We start from the raw sequence: 23226 nt of genomic DNA on the forward strand, positions 1-23226 counted from the left end.
TCATTCGGCTCTAACAAAGGAAACATGAAGGCTCATATTCTAGACGTATACTTGCTTTCATTCATTTCCTTGACTCTCGAACATCGTTCATTATGTTATCTTTTGAAAGATGAATACAACTGTTTCATGGGACAACTGTTTGTTCCAATTCTGTATTAAATTAGTTGTAAATAACAGCAGCTGTTTGACTGATGGTTAAGAAGCTACGAATTGTAAAAACAGTGCTTTGTTCCTTTTACCCTAAATCATATAAATTGAGGCATAAAGATTAATGAGGGTTGTCAGTTTTTTTTCTCATTTCATGTAAACCTATGTAGGTGGTAGGAGCAAAAAATGTCGTCCCAGAACTATTTAAATAATATTTTTGTGTGTATTTGCATGTAGCTCCATCTGAAAGCCAGTTGGCGTTTATGGATTCTAGCGATTCACCACAGAGTTGGCATCGTGCTTTCCTATTGAAGACTAATCAACAGAGCGCAGTGTGTGTCTGGTGAAACTGGCAAGGTTTTAAGCCCATCCTGATCATTTAATTAGTCTGATTATCCAAACAGCTGTCTGCTGGTGCTCTTTCTGACTTCAAGTCGCACACAAACACATGCGTGCACGCTGAGTGATGATGCTACATATGCGCCTGCTCACGGATGCCCTTGGAGCGCGTGTGATAAATAGTGTCATTGAAGCTGTGATGACAGCACTCCAAGCTGACTGACTGTCAGCATGAAATCTTCCATGCTGCGCTGTTCTTGACAGTGCAAAAGGTCTTTGGGCAATTGTGGAAGATGTAGTTAAATTCTTAAATGATCAAAAAGGGCAAAAAAGTCTTGAAATGACAATAGGCTCTGCCAATAGACAATATATTGATCCTTATATGCCGGTTGTGTATTTAGTCCATCAAGATGACCATGTGAGGTGGTTTGTCTTTATTTTTACAAGCTTTAGTCACTCAGACGTTTCTGACCAAGGGGTTGTTTTAGAGGTGACAACATCTTTTCAATCACAAATGCAAATATTAGGAAATGGCCATCTCTGGAGCTGAAATACGAGGCTGGTGTGAAAGTCCCGGAAACTGTAGTTCCTTAAGTGGCCACTTGAGGCTGTCTCTAAAAATGGACGTCCCATTTTATCAGCAAAGAAGTTTTCCAACTCAGCCTAGATTAGAAGAAAAAAGAGCTTTTCTTTCTTGGGGTAAAACTGATCTTAAAAACAAGTGCTGCTTTGCTCTGATGCAGGAGTAGCTTCGCTGAAGACGTGGTTCAAACGTCTCTTATGTTTATGTTTTTAGCTGAGTAAGGAAATCTATTATTAAGAATTTGTCAACAACTTATTTCCAACTGCAAGCCAAGTGCAACCAACCATGAATAATTCATTGCAAGCCTAGTTTAAATTGTTGAAGGCAAATGAACTGAAAGGGCATATGCCATATGCCATGCATTTAAAAACTGACATCTTTTTAGAGTAGACTGCTGTCCTTGAGAGTTTTTCCTCCACCTTAATATCTTGCAGTGGTAGCCAGAACTCCTCTGTGAGCTTGACTGGTTTGTGCCTAGGTATGAGGCAGTTAACTCTTATAACACCTTGATCCCCTGGAGGAACCAGCTGCTCTCTTGTTTTTTGACTCTCCACAGGCTGTTCGCTCTTTCTCTCTCTCCCAGCCTCCCAGGGGATTTACATGACACCTGCTGAGCTTAAACAGGGAATTGTCTTCTTCTGCAGAGCAACAACAATTTTCCTTCATCCATCTGTTTTAGAAACAGTAATAAAAAAAATCTGATTTTGGCTCTAAACACACCAGAAGTGCTCCCTCAACTGCACGGAGGAGTCTTTTCATTTTGCATCGTGCTAAGATGCTTTTTCATGTCTTGCGTGCATGGAGCCATTTGCTCAAGGTGAAAGTGGAAGCAATAACGGCCTAATAGACGTGAATGCTTGATTCATGTTAAGCTGATAATGCATCAGCGAGTGGATTTTCCTCGGGTACTGTCAATTTGCAGTCATTTTTTTGTACTTCCTCCAGCCCTCTTGTTTTTACGCTCGCTCTGTCATTCACCTTTCCCCATTGGCAGCTTTGTGATGTTATGAGGGCATCTCTGTCAGGAACCACCTTAACAGGAAAAAAACAACAACTTTGCATCACATTAAAAGACCTCCTTCATCCTTATACACCTCATTGACTATAGAGTTGCTGCTTGATTTGCACCCTTATGCACTCTTGCCTGCCCACATACTCACACAATCTATTTTTGGATCTGTGGCCACATATTGGGATGTATTGAGTAGAGACTGTGGTGGTGGTTGCTCTAACTGATTCTTGTTGTTTATGGAAATTTTTGGCCATACTTCCAGAAGTAGATTTGTGAGATCAGTTTCCACTGTAATTCACCCCAAAGGTGTTCTATTGGGTTAAGGGTCAGGACTCTGTACAGGCCAGTCATGTTCTTCTACACCAAACCTGCTCATCCATGTCTTTATGGACCTTGCTTTGTGCACTAGTGGGCAACTTGCAACTACTGAAAAAGTGGCCTACCATTTCCTAGCTGAGTGCCTTTTGTTCCCCTGTCGCTTCCACTTAGCTACCACTAACACTTGACTGTGTAATATTTACTAGTGAGGCAATGTCACGACTAGAGTTGTTGCGCAGGTGGCATCCTATCATGCCACAACGCTGGAATTCACTGAGCTCCTAAGAGCGACCCATTCTTTCACAAATGGTTGTAGAAGGAGTCTGCATGCCTACAGTAGGTGCTTGATTTCATACACCTGTGGCCATGCATGGGATTGGAACACCTGAAGTCAATGATTTGGATGAGTAATTGAATACTTGGTAATATAGTGTATAATAAAAACCATTCCACTTCACGAGTAATGGAATGAGACTGATTCGTTTAGGGACAATAGCTAAACTATATGAATATAAACTAGTACACATCTTCCCGTGTAAATCAAAACTCACACCTAGTTTATGTGCTGCTGTATTTTATGTAATTTTCTCCCTGCTTTGCTGTCTACGCTCTCAAATAGAAGTTAAATATCTCAAAAACCTTTACCTGGGTTGTTTTCCCTTCAAGGTAGTATTCTTGTTCCAGTATTGCTGCTATTTTTAGCCTGGAAGTCCCATTCAGACCACTTGCAAGTGTTTGATCTTCGCTCTATCACAACAGTGACCCTTCAACTTGAATTTCAGTTTGGTGAAGAGGATGAAGTCACAGGGAGTCAAATCTGGCAAGCTCCAAAAAGCTCCTACATTTTTTATTGCCCTGCGCGCGGCAAGGTAATGGCACGATGGCACGCACAACCGTTTAGTTGATTTGGGACCAGTGTCTTACCTCCAACGCTTCAGGAAATTGCAGTAGAACTCTGCCCTGACAGTCTGATCCTGAAAGATGAATTCACAGTACACGTCCTTGTGAATGTGGAAAAGTGAAATGTGAAATGTGAAAAAATGTGAAAAAAAACAAGCTCACTCCTGGTCATGCTCCTGAACTCATGCGTCGTCTTCTTTCATTGAAAACTGCTGTTTAGTCTCTGGTTCATAACTAGACATCCAGCTCTGCTTCAAGAAACACAAAGAGCAAAAAGATGCATTTCTTATTGCTGATAAACCATTAAAAAAACCAAACCCTTTTTTACATTGTGGGAAGTTTTAGAAAATGGAACATTACATATATGGGATTTTATATCAGTATCAACATCAGTGTGCTGTAAAGCTTTACAAAGATTCAATTTGAAACAGAGAATAAATGTCATTGCCAAGATGGCACGTATGACGTGACCAGAAATGAAAAAATTGCTATGGGTTTCTAAACACAGAGTAAACAAACAGCAAATTAATTAGTAGGAATACTGTTCTGTGGGAGTGAGACAGCACTGCGTTTGGCTGAAGCATATTATTTAGTTTCGCCACATGGTTTCTGATGGTGGAAGATGGTCATTTCCAAGCCATCTGGATGCTATAAGCCAAGGAAGACGATGTGGCAGAGATTTGCTTTTATTCACTAATAGGCATATAAAAACCCATGTAGTGCACTGTACAGCAGATGGGGGGCGTTGCAGGACCTGCGAATCTGAAGGGAAAACCAGGGATTTCATTGCGATCGGTCCCCACAGCCAAAGCTGTGCTTCAACAGTCGCTCTCCCTCACTCGCAGCATCACACACTTCCCTTCCCCTCCGCTTTGCCACCGTCTCTCTCACACACACACTCTCTCTCTTTGCTTCAGTGTTTCTCAACCACTCATTCTGCTGCGCTCGCCCGTGTCATCTCTCCTCTGTGGAGTGCAGAGAGAGGTGATTCAGCTCGCGGGCTGACTGGCAGTTGCTGGACTGGGCAAACAGAGACAGAGTTGAGGACCTGAGGGACAGGACAGTACTGTTTGAGGGGGGGGATTCCATCGGGAGAGATACAGCGCAAGATTACCTCCAGTGGAGATTATTTGCATCACAAAACCTGTGGAAAGAGGACTGTGACTCTCTCTGTGTAGTGGATGCACAACCGCTGCCTGTGGAAGAGGTGCCATTCACTGTTTTAATTTTTGTGCTTTTGTGTGTGTGTGTGTGTGTGTGTGTGTGCGTGTGTGTGTGTGTGTGTGTGTGTGTGTGTGTGTGTGTGTGTCACCTTTTCAGTATGCAGATTCACCGGCTTGCCTTCTTTTCTTATGCAAATGTAAATTGGCTGGTTGTACTGCTCTACACCTTTGACAGAGACTCAGATGGAGCCGGTCTCTGTATTTCAGGTTTGCATGATTATAATGCAACGCTGCGTGAAATAGTTTGGGATTTATGCATCTTGCTGTATTTGTGTGTGTGTGTGTGTGTGTGTGTGTAGTTCAAGAACACAGAAGTGAAGAACCAGAATGTGCTGAATAATTGATCCCCAGTATGACAGAAAACTTCCAAACTAGGTTATTCTTGAATTAATGTGCCACTCATTATATTTGCTGCTATTTCACCCACCTTCCCTCTGAGCTCGTTTACAGTCGATTGTGTGGATACCCCCGTCTCTACATGTGTGCACTGGTAATATGCATGCTCTCCAACATATCATGCGTGGATGTCGTTGCCTCGGGAGCACACAGGGGTAAAGAAGGGGGCAGCTAAGTGGTATGTGGCACTGTGCCAAGTTGCCACTTCAAACTGGATGTTGAAGGTTAGTCAAATCCACTCGGTTCATGCAGAGGAGTAACAAACATGACAAGTATGTTGGCTAAAGCGACACCGTGAGGAATCCCTTAAGTAACATCAGCCGACCATTCCCCCTCCTCCACTTAGCCGTCCTGTCTTGCCTCCATTTCAAATGTGATTATACGAGTGTGTGGCAGAGTAGATAGATGGAGTATTTGTTGCAGAAGGAGGAGGTGGAGGTAAAGCTTGTTTTAGTTTGCTACTTTCTACCCCCCCACCCCTGCCACGGGATTGCTTTTGCCTTCCTTCCCGCTTATCCCTTACCTCCATTTGTCTGTGGTCCCTTGATCACTTTTTAACCCCCTCAGTCCTGCTGAGCCAGCAGGATTCACTGGTTTTAAACTGAAGTCCATTTACAGAGCTGGGATTGCTAGAGAGACACAGAGAAAAGAAGGGGGAGGTAACCCAGGTGAGGGCAAATAAGAGGGAGTAAAAACAGCCCCTCGGGGAGTTGGTGGCTGATTTATGTGTAGACATATCTCCACACGTGTTTGGCCACAGCTCCAATTAATACCTCCGCCAATCCGTGGCCGCGCTTGACAAATGCTGGATCTGTGAGTGCCGAGTGTGTTCATTAGTGTTTGGATTGTAGGATTTTCAGCGAATTTAAATTGTTTACTGTGGTCTTGGGAGATTCTGGGTCATTTGATGCTGCAGTGTTTGGATCTTCCTCTGCTTGTTGTTGAGGTTTGCACGAAAAGAAAAAAAAACGTGTGAGGCAAGCAATTTTCCTTGCCTGGATAATTCACAAACACATCCAGCTGTCCCCATTTCTGATCAAAGGCTGATTAGGCTCTTTCCTTCTATAAATTGACTGGAACAAATTTTGGTATCAGTCTTAGAGCAGTTGCATTTATTTGAATTTGGTGCTTTTGATTATTGATTATTGACCTTTGTGTTCCTCCAGGGGGCGTGATAGACAAGGACCTGCGCCACTACCTCAACCTGCGTTTCCAGAAAGGCTCAGTGGACCACGAGCTGCAGCAGATCATCCGGGACAACCTCTACCTCCGCACCGTCCCCTGTGAGTTACCTTGTGCTCACCTGACCTCCCTTTGTCCATCCTTGTTCCCTTCACTCACCTCCTTGAGTGAGACACTTACATTCAGTGCTTTGCCAAGGGTAGATCATCAATAAAGCCAAGTGTGCAATTTCAAAGGGGGCAGTAAAAGCTCCAGGTTCGCTCTGTGACAGTTTGAATGTGGTAAGTTGCCAACAAACAAGACAGAAATGAGTGTTTGGCTCACATCTGCAGTTCTCTTTTGGCCACATTGGACCTTGCCTGACATAGGATGACTTTGGCTGCCTCAGATCAACCATAGATCCACCTTGTCAGTTCAGCTGTGTAACAGAGCTGTAAGTAGGCCTAATGTCTGCATGTGGATCTCCAGTGTCCCACACTGTTCAATAGCATCTTTCATTGCCCTCTACATGGTGTTTAAATACCCACTTTTTGTGACAAGGTTTCAGACCACAGTGATGTCACTGATGACATCAAGGTTAAGCATGCCTGTAAATTAATTAAAGAGAGAAAAAAATGAGATGACAAGCAGACTAGTCTTACAATATCAAACTTCAAAATTTGAGCCCAGGATGACGTATTTAAGAGCAATTTAAAGCCAATAATCACATTGTTCAGTGATCAAATCACATTGTAAATTTTGTTGAAAATTGTGACATATTGCATAATGTGTGCATAATATTGCAAACTTATGATGTCAGGTTGGTTTCCAAGTGTTGCTGAAATTAGCACCGCTAGCACCAGCGGCATTCTTTTCCTAATTCCTTTTTTCTTTTTCTTTTGATTGTCCACGCACCTCATCAAACCATGTTTACACGTTGCTCTCCTTCAGAGGTGTATGCCAGGTTATTTGTCAGTTGTTGTAGTTTAACAAATATGAGACTACATCCACACATACAAATGCAGGTATTTTTTTAAGATGGAGATTTTCACATAGAGACACTAAGAGCACAGTCAAAAGCAACATGTGGTGATATAACCCTAACTGTATGAATTGTTAGCCAATCGGAAGGCTGGAGATGATAGCAATGTGCACAATTTAACATTAAAAAAAGGAGATAAAGGTGCACACCTTTGACATTGCAAGACAAAAATTCCTTTTCCTCATCGAAACACTGAAGTATTTTTTCAAAAGCTTTGATTTTAGTGGCCCGAAACACCATTCACATGTGGATGAAAGACCAGAGCACACTTTACCAAAATACCTGTGCGTGTGTGTGTGTGTGTGTATACATATGGATTGAATACTTTGTTTAGCTTGCTAACAGTTCTGTTGCCAACTAGAGACAGCAGCAATGTTTACCCTTCAAGTGGAGTGAGTGGAGCCATTTATGTGCACTGTTGTGATATTTTCAGTTGCAAAAATGTTTCTTGCCATGAATTTGGCTGTCTACATTTCCTGCAACTTTAAAAAAAAGATATAGGCTATGATTTTTTTTCTTTTTTTGCAATTTTATATTCTAATGTATTCTAACTGTATTCTAATGTGGAAAAATGTACTGCTGCAGAAGCCTTGAGAGTTATCCCTAACCCTAAACCCTAAACTTTTTTGTATAAAACTCACTGAAAGCCACAACATCCAATTATATAATAACAACAGGTTTGTCTTCTCTCACTTTGTGTTAATGATTCATCTTTGGCAGCTGTGCAGTCTGTTGTGTTTTTTTCAAAAGCTCAAGAGCAATGGACTGTATAGATCTAAAGCTGAGGTCAAGTTCAACATATTACCACATTTTCAGGCAATTTTATACATACCCCGCTGACAGAGAGCAAGCCTGAGGGCAGGCAGTACTCTTGCAGGTGGTTGGTTTCTGGAGCTGCAGAAAATGTAACAAACTAATAGGTTGTTGTGTATAGTCTGCTGCGTACATTGTCTAGTGCTTGAATGCAGCAGAACTCATACACATGCAGAGAGGGTGGGAGGAACAGGGGGCCAACAGGGGCATCCCGACAGGTCGATCCAGCTTCTTGCTTCGCGTGAACTGTTTCCCCTCTGAGTATTTTTCAAGCGCGGTATGTGCTGAATATACTGAATTTTCTTTCTGATGTGAGTACGTGATGTGATATTTTCTTTCCCTGTTTGCCATGTCCCTTTGCTTTCAGCCCCAAATCCCCCAAATATCTATCTGTGCGGTGATCGATTGAGCCGCTGGAGTGTTAGTTTAGCTGGAATCAGCCTTGTCTGGAAGTTCGACTCTTTAAAATCAAATGTTTACTGCAGCTCTGTCTCTAATTAGCTGCATTAACTGCCTCACAAGAACACAGAGCTGCAACCAAGTGCTCTGTAGACAATCAAAGATAAGATTTGGAGGGCTTTAAGCTATTGATACTTGGTGTTCTTGGTTCAGGATAGCTTTTTAAACTGAATGCTTATCTAAGTCTTAAATATTGTATGCTGGAAGACATTTTCTTTTATCAGGTTATCGCACAATGTTATATGTGCTAGGGCTAAGAAAACACAATATTTAGTAAGTATTATTCTGATTCCTGTTTGCTTTTTGTTTCCTGGATGTTCAGCCGTCCATTAAAGGACTGTGATATTAAAGGGTGTTTGTCTGTAAACTCTTATCTGTGCACACTGTTTGTTAGCCTAGCTGTGCATTTAGACCCAGCTGTCTAGTGGCTAACTCCCCCCTGAATCCCCTAATGGAGGTGCATTCTTCAAGCCTAGGTGCAGGCAAATATCACTGGAACCACTTTTATGTCTCCCTGACTGCACAGAATGCAGCAGGAGAAACAAAAAGAGACCTATTTATATTACAATACAAGCATCATTTTCTCTGATAACCACTCATAGAGCAACTGCCAGTGAGGCAGTGAAGATAGAGAAGAGGTGAACAGTAAAGGCTGAGAACAAATGGAGGAACAAATAGAGGGAAAGAAATCCGAAAAGGAACGGGGGAAAGGGGATGAAGCTTGATGATAGGGACACGGGCTGTATACACATAACCACATAGTGAAATGGCAAAGAGAGGTTAACTGGTGCATTAATGAAGGTTTAACAATGGGCTTTAGTGCTGCTGACAGGAAGAGGGCTTAGTCATGACTGAACTAGGCTTTTTATATCTGGATGCATAGATGTGTTCTTTTTTTAAATATGGAAAACATATTTTATTGAGAAGAAACAATGCACTATGACTGCGAAGCAATCAACGTGGACAAGACACATCTGGAGTTGGTCTTCAACTGGAGTGTATTTCAACCAGATTCATTTGTACTTTATTTTCTTATGAGAAAAATCCTTCCAACAGTCTCAAATGTCCTGTGTACGCATCTGTTTTCAAAAAAAATTGGGATGCTGTGTGAAATGGATTAGCTAAGAATAACCTAGCTAATAACATAGTTGCAAAGACTTTAGTGATATTGTCTCATACAGTCATATCATTAATCAATTCGTGAAGCCAAAGAAATCTGTAGGCAGAAGATAAGGCTGAAAACCAATACTGAAAGCCTCTCAGGTGGCACTGCGTTACAAAATCACTGCATGGGCTGAAGAAACAGTTCTAAAAACTCAGTTTGTCTCAAATGTATCCTAAGTCTCTACCAAGGAAAAAAAAAAACATATACTGTATAATATAAACTAGACCCAGAAACACTATGCCACCTTCTCTGGCCAGAGAGAGGACAACTGGAAAACTGTCATGTGGTCTGATGATTGAACGTTGTCCTCCAGTCCTCCAAGTCCAGAGTGGCTTTAGTAGTACAGTAGGTTGTAACTTGCACATCTATGAAGGCACCATTAATACTCAGTGATATCTACAAGTTTTAGAGCAACATGTGCTGCCATTCAGACAACATTTTAAAGTTAAGCGATGCAAGATTATTTTATTGGAAAACAACAACAAGTGTCCCTTTGCGACTAAGCATCTGAAATCTTATCCATGGTAAAGAATGGGAAGACATTTCCCCTTCAAACAAGTTATTTCAGATTCCAAACAGCAGAAAGTTTAAAGTGAAGAGATGAATCAGGCATAAATGAGCTTATTTTTCTAAAGACAAAATTTCTCTTTTATGTTTTTATACTGGCACCGTTTAGTTGCTTAGCGGTGGGTTAATACAAACCCAGCCTCGGCACGTCACAAGCTAGTGTACTCCCAGTGCCGATCCCAAGCCCAGAAAAATGAGAGGATCCTAAATCAAACAAGCAGATCCGTTCATTTTGGCAACTCCTATGCAATAACAGAGCAGCCAAAAGTTTGTTTTTCTCTTTGTGCTTGTACTATTTCTAGTAAACAATGAGATTAAAAGACAAGCAAATCATTGGTTTGTGTTTTTATTCATATTTACACACTGTGCAAACCTTTCTTTTAGGATACTGATAATATGCCAGGTTTAAATTGAGCATTTGACTTAAATGAGCTAATTGTGGACAAACCACTGGGAGATTCATGAAGTAAAGCCCCCTCTCTCAAACTGATAAAAAAAGAGTTGCACTGAAGACTCCCGAGATGTGTGATGAATCTAAAGGAGGTTGAGAGGTGAGAGAGAAAAGGCATGATGTGAAGTAGTTCATCATCACAATTTACACGTAACCCTTGAGTGGTAAAGAAAGGACATTTTTCGTGGGGATGGAGGCTGACGGGCAGACAGTAGGAGACTTACTGCCATTCACACCAATCGTGAGGCTTGGATGGAGTCGGCGAGGGCAGCTAAGGCTGTGCCAGCTCTTAGACAAATTGCCTGGTTGAAATCCAAGGTCAGAGCGTTAATAGCCTGAGCCCATGTGAAATCAGGCCTATCTTCTGGTAATCCATATAGATTTGATGGGAGGGATAGAAAGCGGAGTGAAACAAGGTGTGTGCAGACTAGTCATGAGACCTAAGTGTGCTGTATTGGATGAATTATTTAGGTAAGAGTGAATTGAAAGAACACGACAATGGAGTAAATATATATTTTTAAACAACAGAGTGACTCCTGACTGTGCTTTCATTTAATAACGTCACAGCTGAGCAGAAAGTTATTTGAAAGATGCTATAAATATTTGAACTAATTTACAAGTGTTTAGATATTTAGAGTAAATAACTTGAAGGTCAACTGAAAGATTAAAAAAATACAAATGTTACTCTTGTTTCCCCATCGAATACCAAATCAAATATAAATATGCACAGTGCCTCAGTTACAGGGAAACAAAAATGTGTTAAAAATATCAAGGTCATCAGGATAATATGACTCATTTCCCAGAAGCCACTCAGTCTTTCATGTACTTATTATATTTGTTCGTCTCTTGTTGTTTTTCCTTGCCTGGCTGATTTTTCTCTTTTACTTTACTTTCTTCATACAAGAACACTTCAAGCACTCCTTTTTATCTCAGTGGACGCAATAAAGCACTTAGTTACGTGGTGTCATTGATGGTCTCTGAATAATAGAGCTGATGATCAGGAGGCCATCTGGAGGTAGAAAAGGGAGGAGATGCTCAGTTTGTCACTTCCTTTCAACTTCTTAGAAATGTAAGTAACATGTCCTCTTAGAACAAGATCTAGAGTGTCTATTTGTAACAAAATGTTGGTTTAAGCCGTCTATACAAAAGCTTAAAATGCCAGAAATGATCCAATAATCCACAAGAAAAAAAGGCAAAGATCAAAATAGAGTCTGAGTAATATAATTTAATTTATCTGTTCTGTTTCCATTAATGTTAATAATCTTCCACTCTCCCTTTTTTTGTTTTAAATTACTAGACTTTGTAGGGTCCCAGCCCAGAGTCAGGAGCCAGTGGAGCAGACTATTAGTGTTTAATAGTAGGCTATTACTGAATTAATTATAGAAATAGAAAATTTGGTCCTTATAATGGAATAGACCATGATCTGTTTTGAAACCTCCTATGGGCCCACCTGCCACAGGATGAGCCACTGGGGTTCATATGGTTTGAGGTGTTCCAGTCATTCGCTGTCTTAAGTGAGAACTGATAAGCAGGGATTGATATACTTGTATTCCTCTGGTTTTAATGCCTGCGCGATACCTAATGTCACGCTGGGACTTAAACACATACATATAGGATGCCTCTTTGGTGTCTCTTAAGTGAGGTGTTTCCTGTGTCCTAGACATTGTATTGATGGATGGATGGATGGATGGATGGATGGATGGATGGAAGCTGAGCATATCTGCCTTACCATATTTTTAAACCTGGACATGACAAGGTTGATCTGACTGCAAAAGATACTGCACTCTCACATAATGGAGACTTATCCTTGGCCTGGTAGCCATGCCAGAAGGCATACCATTCTTCATTATATGTATTATTTCCCACCACTTTGAACATAAATAGGCAAAATAAACATCACGTTGTATTAAAAAAGACTTTATGAGGAAAAAAAATGTATAATCATGAAGTGCAACGGGTAGGTAATTTCCTCCGTCCGTATGGTCGGACTTCTTTTTTACAGTTTGTTGCGGTGACTATCGCACAGTTCAAAGCAGTGATGGCCTCTAGCACTCACAGAAGTGTTAAATTGTATTAAACAGTTTAAATCATCACAATTTAAACACATTACCTGTTAGGTAAGAATGTCGTAAGCGGCAAATGGTGACATTGTGACAACATTGCTCTATGATCGTAAAATAACCCAACCACAGACTTAGTGTGCTGTATTGTTACAGAACAAATTAATGTAATGTATTTTAGTAACTATGACATTATGTCAAGATGAATTGTATTGTAATCTGCTTTCCAATGTAACTCTTTGGAATATAAAAGCAACATATTTAGAACATTGTTTTATTTTATATTAATGTTTGAAACACTGAGCAGACGTCACCAGAGACCAACGCAAGACGCTACCGCTGAGCTGCAACACCAAAAGTTTGTTGTAAATGGGAATGACATTAAGTGATAGCTCTTATCTCGTAAATACAATAGCTGCCATTAAATAGCATTTGCAGCATTATCCACAATTCAAACTAAGGGACATGTGTATACCTGTAAGCACGAAATCTATGTTAATATACCAGCTGCTGGACAATTTTTTCCTCGTTACAGAAGCTATTGCCCAATTATAGAACCCCACACTGTGATCCTTTTGGGAACCCTGCCTTCACTGCTAACAGCTTGGCTACCTTGCAAAGAATGCGACAAGCAATTTGATAGCAGAGGTGGGCCTCTTGAAGAAAGAGCGTTTCAGCGAACATCCGCTAATGGAGACGTAAAGTTTATGACCGGTGTGATTGGATACTCCCGCATGTGTTTTTAATGCCCACAAGTTGCCTCTTATGAGTCTTTGCATTAATGTGTGAATGTGTTTGTTTTCTTTGGCCTTTACATGCATGTGCAAACAACATATGCTTAAATAGCAGGAAGTAGAGATTGATACTGTGAGTTAATGGGGAGTTTGACGCCTACAGGGACACTGACTTTGCGTTAATGGCCGGGGCAGCCGTGCACAATATGGATGGTGTTTACTAATGAAGAGAGAGACATACTCGACGTCCATCTGCCTATCCACAGTTGTCAGTTGGATCATTCTGAAGTCTTGCAGCATAGCAGGAAATATGACTTTCTCTCCGGCTTTCCTTTCCTTTCCTGCTGCTCTGCTGCTCCGTCTTTATCTTTACTTCGTCCCCTCATTCTTTTCTCCCTGAGTCCTGTTGTTGTTTTGTTTTGTTTTGATTTGATTTGGATTTTTTGCTGTGCGTGTGTGCATTTCATTGCAAAGAAGATTTGCAAGTCCAGTATGTAACTTGTAAGATCACAGAGGTATCTGTGATTGGCCCTGCTTTCTTTTTTGCAGCATGTCACATGTCTGTGTTTCTGGTTAATAGCCTGATTTCTGATAGATGACGGCAATAATCAGCATAATAAGAACAGTCTAACAGCTCCCCAGTGCCCCGCCATTCAATATTTAGCATCTCTGTGAGAAACCCAATAAACCGTAGAAGTGTGAGCCTGAATGAGGAGCTCAGAGTGGCCTTGCTTACTCTGGAGCTCTGAGATGAGGCCTGGTGTGGAGATGAATGAAGAGCAGTTTGTGTGTTTTATAAATTTAATTTTATTTATTTTTTTATCCTGGTCATGAAAAACAGGAAAACGTGCTGCTCGTGAGCTTGTTTGCCTGCTTGCATATTATTTTGTCAGTCTTTGTGAAGAAGGTTAAGCAGATCAGACAAATACCTCTAGTCAAAAGCTCACTTTCTTTCATCCATCCATTTACTCCGCTCTCCCTCTCCTCACTTACTCATTGACTCACTGGAGGCAGGGCCGGGTTTCCATGGCAACCGTTTCCACTCCCCATCTGCGTCAGAGGCTCAACTCTTCTTAAAACCTCAGCCCCCTTTCTTTTCCCTTCCTCCCTGTGCCCTTCCTGTCCCACTCCCCTCTACTTCATCCCACTTTCTCCAAGCCAAGACTGTAGGTCAGAAAAACCTGGCAACTCGGGGTCAGCACCAAGTACACCGCTTGCTGGAAATAGGATTTCAAGGTGTAAAATTGAGTGTATAATCCATATGTTAGAGAGGTGTGCGCGTTTTCATCTGAGGGTGAGGGAGTGTGGGAGGGGGTTGACTGACAGGGCAGGACACAGATGTGAATGTGCCGGGTGGCAAGCGTGACGCGGCACTCTCTGCTCGCTGGCAGATGCGGCTTTTAGACGCAAAGGGGAAAAGGTGTGAGATTTGCTCTCTAATTGGCCTTCATCACATAAACCTCCTCAACATCACCACGCCTCATCATCAAGCTCCTGCTGTCTCCTACCCTTGGAAGTGAAGAAACTGTGTCAGATAGACAGATCCATCAGGTGTGCCGCCTGCGGTCACCTCACCATGATGCTGTAATGAGAGCTTCCTCGGTTGTCTATGGTATAATGATCTGGTGTCTTTGGGGGAATGACGAAGACCTTGATCCTTCTCAGGAGGTTTCACAAAAAAGTATTTACACATTTTTCTTATTCCAAAGCATGAATTATTTTAAATGGGAGCGAAAGCATTAACAGAACGGCGGCACAATCTTAATGGGGCATATTTCCACTGCAGCACATCGCTCCCATGACAGCCTGCTGGAAGCTCCTGGATTATGATTGAAAATGACTGCTTCTTTAAGTTGGACACTGGAGATAATAGAAACTGTTGGGTAAGAGAGTAAAACCTCAACTCGCATAATTGTGTCCACAAGGAGTAGTCTAAGTATGTCTTATTCACAGAGTGCTGTCAACACAGAGCCCTTAGCGCAACATGGCAAATTTAGCTCAGTCAATCAAACACAGGGCATATATTGTTAGGTGGCAGTTTGTTCTGTGAATCAGAGAATAGGCAGACAGTAATAGATTAAAGTTGGTATTATTAAGTAGTTTCACTGCAAAGATTTACTTCATCTTCTCCACATTAGCTTCAAAATTTCACACCATCATCGGATATTTAAAAAGAACAATACTATGCACCATCACAGTAAATGTGCCTTGGGACTGAACTCTTATCAGCACATATCTGGGGCACTTTTCCCGACTCTCCTGTCGACTGACTGCAGTTATTACCTCCATCCTTATTACCCACATGTGGAAAGAACTCGTTGAACCAGCAAGTGTAGAAAGCCTTTTATTTATTTATTTCTTACAGTGCTGTGTTTTTCATCTCACCACCACATGCTCACAACCAAACCTCCCATCTATATTTTTCCAAGCCCTTCCCCTAGCACTTTTTCTACTAAATGCTTTGTATCTGTTTTGGCAGGACAGCGCAGACAGGTGCACAGCTCAAACTGTTGTTCACCATTGAGCTGGCCTTATCGCCAACTGCAAAACTCGGGCTATCGTTTTGAATCCAACCCTATTGTGACAAAGGAGTTTTCTGTTCCTTTATAAAAACAATGATGCAACATATGTGAGAAAATGGTATTGATCAGAAGTAGAACGTAACTTCTGGTACCTGTGATAAGTAAAGTTAGAAAACCAGCAGAATTGTGTGCACAGTTTTTGGGTGTTGATTAGGGCTGCCACAAACGATTATTTTGATAGTCGACTAGTCACCGATTATTTTTGCGATTAGTCGACTAATCAGATCATCATCCATTGAACGTAAAAGTACAGCTTATTGCACCAGCAGCATCTGCTCTTATATAACTATCATTAGCTTACAGCTTTAAGTGTTTAAGATCTGTGCTAACTAAAAATAAAGACAAGATGATAGTTAATTGAATTCTAATTAAATGTGCAGATTGTTTCGGTGGAGTTTAATAAACTCAGCCGATTTACTCAGGAACAAATAAAATACTGAAAAAAGCCAAACAATAACATTTTTAAGTTATCTAAGTGACTTGTATATGTTTAACCTGAGTAGGGCGGTGGGTTTGAAAACGATCTGCCGGGAGTCCGGTGCTCTCATGGCCCCCGGCTAGCTATCGAGCTAGTGGGTAACAGACGCCTCCGAAAACGTCGGAGCGCTTTTGAAAATATGTGGTGTCTTGATAAACTGAGCAGATATTTGAGGTTTACATAGCTACATTCTCGCCTGAAAATATGTTAAACGTTTATTTTGTGACCCAGAAAGAATAATAAGAGTAATATTAAAACTAACTAGCTGCCGCCATTGTTGACAACTGCGCTGGGCCGCGCTATGAATTCTGGGACACAGTTTCTTCTTCTTCGGGGTTTAACGGCAGCTGGCATCCTTGTACATGCAGTGCTGCCATCTTCTGTTTCAGTCCGTTATTACACTCTTAAATCCTGCTACTTATTCCTGCTTTTGGGATCTTACAAAGCTTCAAATGACGCGTCGACTATTAAATCAGTCGTCGACGATTTTGATAGTCGACGTAATCGTGACTAGTCGACTAATCGTGGCAGCCCTAGTGTTGATATGCATAAACATGTGAATTGCAGAGAGGTTTTTTTAAAGTGTGTTTCCGATACCATTTTTGTGCCAAACCTAGAATACAGTGTGCGTGCTACACCTGAGAGATAAATGAGAAAATCCTGCAGGTTGATAACAAGGAGAGACGACGACGTCCCTGCACCCTTCTGATTACTGTTATTATCACTAGAACAATGGGTCCTTAATTCCCAGCATAAAAATGAGCGAGCCATGTTTTTTCTGGTTAAAATGAAAACTGTCATTATCAGATTTTATCAGTGGCTAACTAATTAAACTAACATGAATTAGCATATTAGGATACCGCCATTAGTTAAAAACTGCTTTTCCAACTGACTTGTTAACATTTCTAGCTTGATTTAAACAGGAAGGTTGTCTTGGCTATGAGCTTAATGGCTCCATACAATATATATAAAAGTAGATTGTTTTAAAATGGCATATAAGAAGAGGCTTTATGCTACGAACTACAAATTCCAGATATGTATGAGAGTAGTACTTTTTGAAACTTTGGCTGCAGTTGAGCTGCCGTGGGCATTGTGGCAGCTCAAGCATTTAAACACAGTTTGACCCATAGCATTTTATCCATTACTTGTTAATTAGGTGGCTGTCTTCAAATAGTCTAGATGATGCTTCTCCAGAGGCACCACACCCTCCACTCATCAGACATCTGATTATCACCCTTACTATTGCTGTGAGCTGCCAGTTTGTTTGACTGGCATACCCGAGGTAACGTGCAAATAAATTACAGAGCTGCTAATAAGTGTTACTCTAACCAAATTTGGAGTATCGAATTTGTTCAAATGTTGTGACTGGAGCTCGTAAACGTTTCTATTACGGTGCCAGATTTTGTACCAGAGAAACAGAGTGAACAGGCAGAGAAACTGGGGTTGGGTTAAAACGCGGCGCTCTTGGTTTAATTTGTACATATTAACAGCAAATAAACCGCAAAGGTCTTCAGATTTTGATGTTTTGTGTTTCTTCTCTGGTGTAAATTGTGGTTGTTGGCTGACTTATTCAGGCAGCTCAGGGACTTGGTACCTGTATCATTTGTTTCCAGGGTTTTGCCGTTTATAAAATAATACTTTGTCAGAGATTCTGACTAGAACTCTAATTTAACTGACTGTGCTCACCAGAGGTTACAGTTGCTAAGCTATGATTGGACAGTTGTTCTGGGGTTAGTTTTAGCTGCCACTTAAATGATGGGTCCTGAGACAGGCCTACAAAATATTCTACTTTCTAGACTTTAACATAAAATCTTCATTCTTTTAAAAACTCAAAAGAGCAATAACTGACCATGTGTGATGTTTGAGATGTCTGTCAACTTTCTTCCACCTCTCTGACTGGTGTTTCAGGTCGCTGCCTGCAGACTGATTCGGTCTAGAGAGCAGCATGGGGACACACCGCCCCACAGTCTTAATATTCGTGGCCAGCGCCTTTGTGGCCAAAAGGGCATTTCTTTGACCAACCATAAGACAAACCCTTCCCTTCTGGAAAGAGCTGCACACGCATAAGGCTGAATAATATTTATTCCATATTTATATTTGCTCTGGTAATTTTATTATGAAAAGGGACAGTAGTAGTCTGATTACAGAGCTATATAAGGATCTTGATCATATTATCTTAGTCATTATGAGGGTACTAATTAGGGGAAGTATAACTTGATTAGAAAGTCTTTGTTTTCCATCAGTATGTACAGTAGATATACTTCTGTGAATATACAGCTCTGTTTCAATGTTGAACGAAGGAAGCATTGATGAGTAATTCGGCGTTTGAAAGAGCAACTTAGCAATCAGTACTACATCTTTTTGATGCTTATCTACTGTTTATTTTTTTTCACATATAGCTTAAGGAAAGATGTCTTTATTACAAATGTTTTATCTAAAATTATCTGGCTCAAAAACGATGTTGCTGATATATTTCAATAAGGCCGATACTGAATGTTCAAACATTGGTGCATAGGGTGTGGCCCTGCCTGTCACCTTGTGACACTTGGCATGAGCTCCAGCCTCCCCATGACGCTGAATTGGATAAGCAAAAGGAAAATATTCTTATTCATTCGTATTATTTTTATTGACATTTACCACTGCTATTACCAATTAATAACTGACACTAGTCACTAACGGACTCTCATCACGTGTAAGAGGAATTAGTCCTCAAGTATGTGTGTCTGTCTGTGTTTTGGCTGATTGAATTTGGCTGATTAAAATGTTGAGCGTTTGACATTCATGGACCAGTTTGTTGTGGAAACATTTTGTCCTTTTTTTCTGAACCATTCTTTCTAAATAGTCGCTTCCATGTAAACTAACTTCATAAAATTATATATTTGCGTTACTGCCTCCCACCTGTTTTTCTGCTTTTTAAAAAAAAAAATAAAAATCATAGGCTTCAAAGTGACAGCTATGGTATTGTGCCACCACTCATTGTAGAGACCTGAGGAGTCAGTAAGGCCAGAGAAGAGAGAAGAAAATCCCCAAGGCCTGTCTCATTAGAGACAGCTTCTCTGTCATAATTCTCCAGTTGTAGCAGCATTAGGCTTTCCTTTCCCTCATGTTAATTACAGGGGCTGTGTAAGTAATTGGCTCTTTTTTGGATGGTAAAGCTAAGGCAGACAAAAAGAGATCATAGTGTTTTTTTATTCGAAGGAAAATTCTGTGCATATTTTTTGGTGTTTGCAAGTTTCAGTGTTTGAGGCTAAGATTAGGGATCATTCTCCGGTATCGGGTATCCCAAATGTTAAAAAAACCCAACCCTTCTGTCCACCAGCTATTTCTCTTCTTTTTTGAAGTTAATGTTTTCTTCATCCGCCACCCCATGTGCTTTTCCATGAAGTGTGCAAAGTAAGTGTGACACTGCAGTTGACAGTAAGGTGCACAGTCACCCAGGCTGATGATCTCCAGAGTGTTGCTACAGATAGCATCAGCAGGATTTTGACCATCATGTATGTGATAGTCAAGTAATAATTTCCCCTGCTCTCTGTGGCTTTAGGTAATAGCAAGACAAATGCTTAGTCTGCTTAGCCTGCCTGCTCCCACAGATATATCAGAGCGGTGATTCTGTTTAGCCCAGATCCTAATGAAATATTCCATCTTTGCCACCTCAGTGGGATGGGGAATTGAATGTGCAGAGGCTGCTACGCTATCTCATATAGTGACCTGCTGAATGAGGGAAAGCTATCAGAATGTCAGATTGTCTGTATCATTATTTGGTACGATCCACGCATATAAGCTTGACACTACAAGTATTCAATTTGGATGGTAATGATATTACGCCGGAAAGTGTATGCACTCAAATCATCCCTAATAGCAGCATTACAGCAGGCATTCAATTGGACAGATTGAAACATGCTGCAGCCTATTGATGTCGAAGCTCAGGTCACAGCTGACGCAGGTAGAACTTTCATGACGTTTTATGAGAAAGCCACAGACTGTGAACATTTGCAGGTTTCATTTTGTTCCAAAGTGCATGGTGCAATGCAGCAAACGTCTCGGTCAAGCAACCCGCTCGGTGTGTACAAACACATCCCGACACAGAAAAAACGGCACGCTGGTCCCAAATTTGGGTCAATAACATACAGTCAGATAATAAAAGAGATAATAAACATTTTCATTCCCTTTGATTATTTTTTTCTTATGTTATCTCGGGCCTTTTTATTTGTCTTATTATCTAGTACATCCCATTTTTTTGCTGCTGCAATGGCCCACTTCCCCTACAGGGGTGATTAAAGTTTCATCTTATCTTCAAACGAGATTACAGCATGCAGTAGCTCTCCCACAGGTTGAAGAGCTAATTCAGGTAAAGCAGATTGACCAATCACAATGCTACCAGCGAAAGGGAATCCTTTTGACTTTTTTTTTGGCACAGTGCAGTCTCCAAGGGTAGGATTAGCGTTCAGCCCTTTTTACAGTATGTTTGTTTGTTTGAGTCCCGTTTTCATTTATTTATTAGAGTGACACATAACTCGAGGGATTTTGTAGATGTCCTTATCTGAACAGATGGGCTTAATATTATCACTTCTGATCCATTTCAGAGGGAAAGTGTCAGGCGGGATTTGTATTCAGATGTTTTAAGTTGTCTTTAAGACAGAGCTGTTAATAGAAATAAGGTGTTGGGGATTTTAGTTGAATCTGTTTGAGACACTTGGGGATATTGATAGAGCTTTATGTCATGTTTTTAGTCTTACCTTGTTCTAAGTGTTGCCATAACATTTCTGAGGCTGATCTGAAGTCAGCTAGGAACATACCACAGCTGTCAAACAATAATATTTGTTGCTTCTTGATATCAAGGAGAAAAAACATGAATACACAAATTGTCAAGATGTATGAAGGTTGTCCTCCAACAGAGAGTATTTACAATCATAACCATTTCTTCAACCTGCTCTCCGCTTCCAAACAAGGCCGGGACAATAGAGAGTACTAGTCAACACATAAAAATTTAAAACTTCCCTGTCTGAGGATCCATTTTTGTCTAGCATCTCATTCTTGTCAAGGCAACTGATTCCCTGGAGGAGTTTTCCAATGTCTGCTAATTATCTCCGCCAGGATGGTTATGTGATTGTTTTGGTTTGCCTCTGTTTGTTTTCATGCCTTTTAGCAGGAAAAAGTTCTGCATGTATTTGCGTGAACATTTTACTAGAAGTGGGACTTGGCCTGGCATCAGATCTGGATTCAGGAATTTTTGACTGGATTCTTTGCCATCACATATGCAAACCGAGATATGATGTGATATGTTTTCAAGAATCGATTTCACATTCTGATATTTTTCTGATCCAAGGATTTAGTTTGTGCTTCATGTCGAGGGGATTATCAGCCTTGATGGAGGTAAGGCCCCCGGGACTGGTCAATGACGCCCCCTGGCAACCTTCTGTCATGTGGATTCCCCGACTGACTGGGGAGTGGTTGCTTGCTGTCACTGGATGGAATAGGATACTGCACCAAACACCTCCTTGATCTTGCTTTGGTTTATAGAACCAGATTGTGAATATTTGCTAACTAGTGCCAAACCAGAATCAAACACTATTGGCCTTCAAAGTAAAAGCTGCTTCATTTTGAAAAACATATACACAGTATTAGTATATGGAGCTCAATGATATGGTAAATAATCTGATTACAATTTTTTTTTTTCACATCAATGAATACTGACATAAATATTGCAATATAAATAAAATCACTATTTCTCAAAAGCTTACAGCTTCCTTTGTACTCCTCAGTAAAGATGTGGGGTTAATTTCAGTTTAAATAGTGTTTCATTTCTGTCAGAAATTGTATTTTCATACTAATAAAAGTTCATCAAATTTATTGTGCAAAACTGATTCTTGGAAAATACTTCTTAACCAGTTATCCCCAGTACGCCAGCAAATCCGATCAAGAGCTCAGTGTGCTACTAGTGAGTTGAACACGGAATACTAAATGAGCATCAAAAGCTGGGGGATCAATTTATCTTACAGGGTAAGACAAATTATCTCTCTTTTGTTTATCTTGGTTTTTTTTCTCTCCCTCACACTGTTTCACTGGAATCCTGCCATGCCCCAGAATCGTTTTATTGTACAATATTAAAGAGAAGAAACAGTCAGCTGTTGAATTTTCATATTCTCATCCAATTCGGCAAAATGCAAGGCAGCGCTTACTTGATTCCTTCTCACTCCAGAGAATCTTTTTACCTGGTTGTTCAGATAAACTGCGCTCTGTCACCACAGGCTTTTAGTTTCTTTTCTGCCGATCAGTTCACTGAAGGAAAAACAAAAATATGCATGGCCTTTTTTTTGGCTCACTTCTCCTTCCCTCCGTTACTTACTCCACCTCTGTCTGTTTCTCAGTTGTGTTTGCTTTGTTTTGCAGTGCGCTTCAGTGCGCAGCAAGATGCTTTGGTTGCTCAAGGTTAGATTGCTACACTGATCAACAAAGAGCAAGTGCGTTTTCTTTTGTTTGACACGAGCAGTGCGCCTCCCCAGACAAACATACAATGCATTTACTCACAGACAATCACAAAAATGTGCATTAGACGCATCCACACCCAAGAGGTTGGAGTACAAGGCCAGCAGTTTCAGCACTTTGCCTGGCAAACAGCTTTGTCTTCTGTATTGTCAGATACATATTTAATTGACCTTTCGTGTATTAAGCTACTTATGTATTCAGCTTAACTTGGCATTTTAATTAAACCAAGTTTTCTGTTCAGTGTATATTTTTGTGGACAGGAACAGGGTTAGGGTTTAGCATTAAAAATGTTATCGCTATGTCGCTATAT

The 23226-nt window shown here is 40.8% G+C and overlaps 1 protein-coding gene across 9 annotated transcripts in view; it reads left to right on the plus strand.

Annotated features, from left to right (window-relative positions):
• magi2a (membrane associated guanylate kinase, WW and PDZ domain containing 2a) overlaps positions 1–23226 on the plus strand; it is a 256526-nt gene that overhangs the window by 76151 nt on the left and 157149 nt on the right. For 8 of the 9 annotated variants that reach the window (XM_080292089.1, XM_026146239.2, XM_026146241.2 and 5 more), the window contains exon 2: positions 6085–6201. In XM_080292089.1, the coding sequence (XP_080148215.1) occupies positions 6085–6201 (117 nt within the window). Of the gene's footprint in view, positions 1–3942; positions 4507–6084; positions 6202–23226 lie in introns of those variants that run through there. The other variant, XM_080292088.1, reaches the window with a different exon arrangement.

The sequence above is a fragment of the Astatotilapia calliptera genome, chromosome 17, assembly GCF_964374335.1.
Source record: "Astatotilapia calliptera chromosome 17, fAstCal68.1, whole genome shotgun sequence".
Lineage (NCBI taxonomy): Eukaryota > Metazoa > Chordata > Actinopteri > Cichliformes > Cichlidae > Astatotilapia > Astatotilapia calliptera.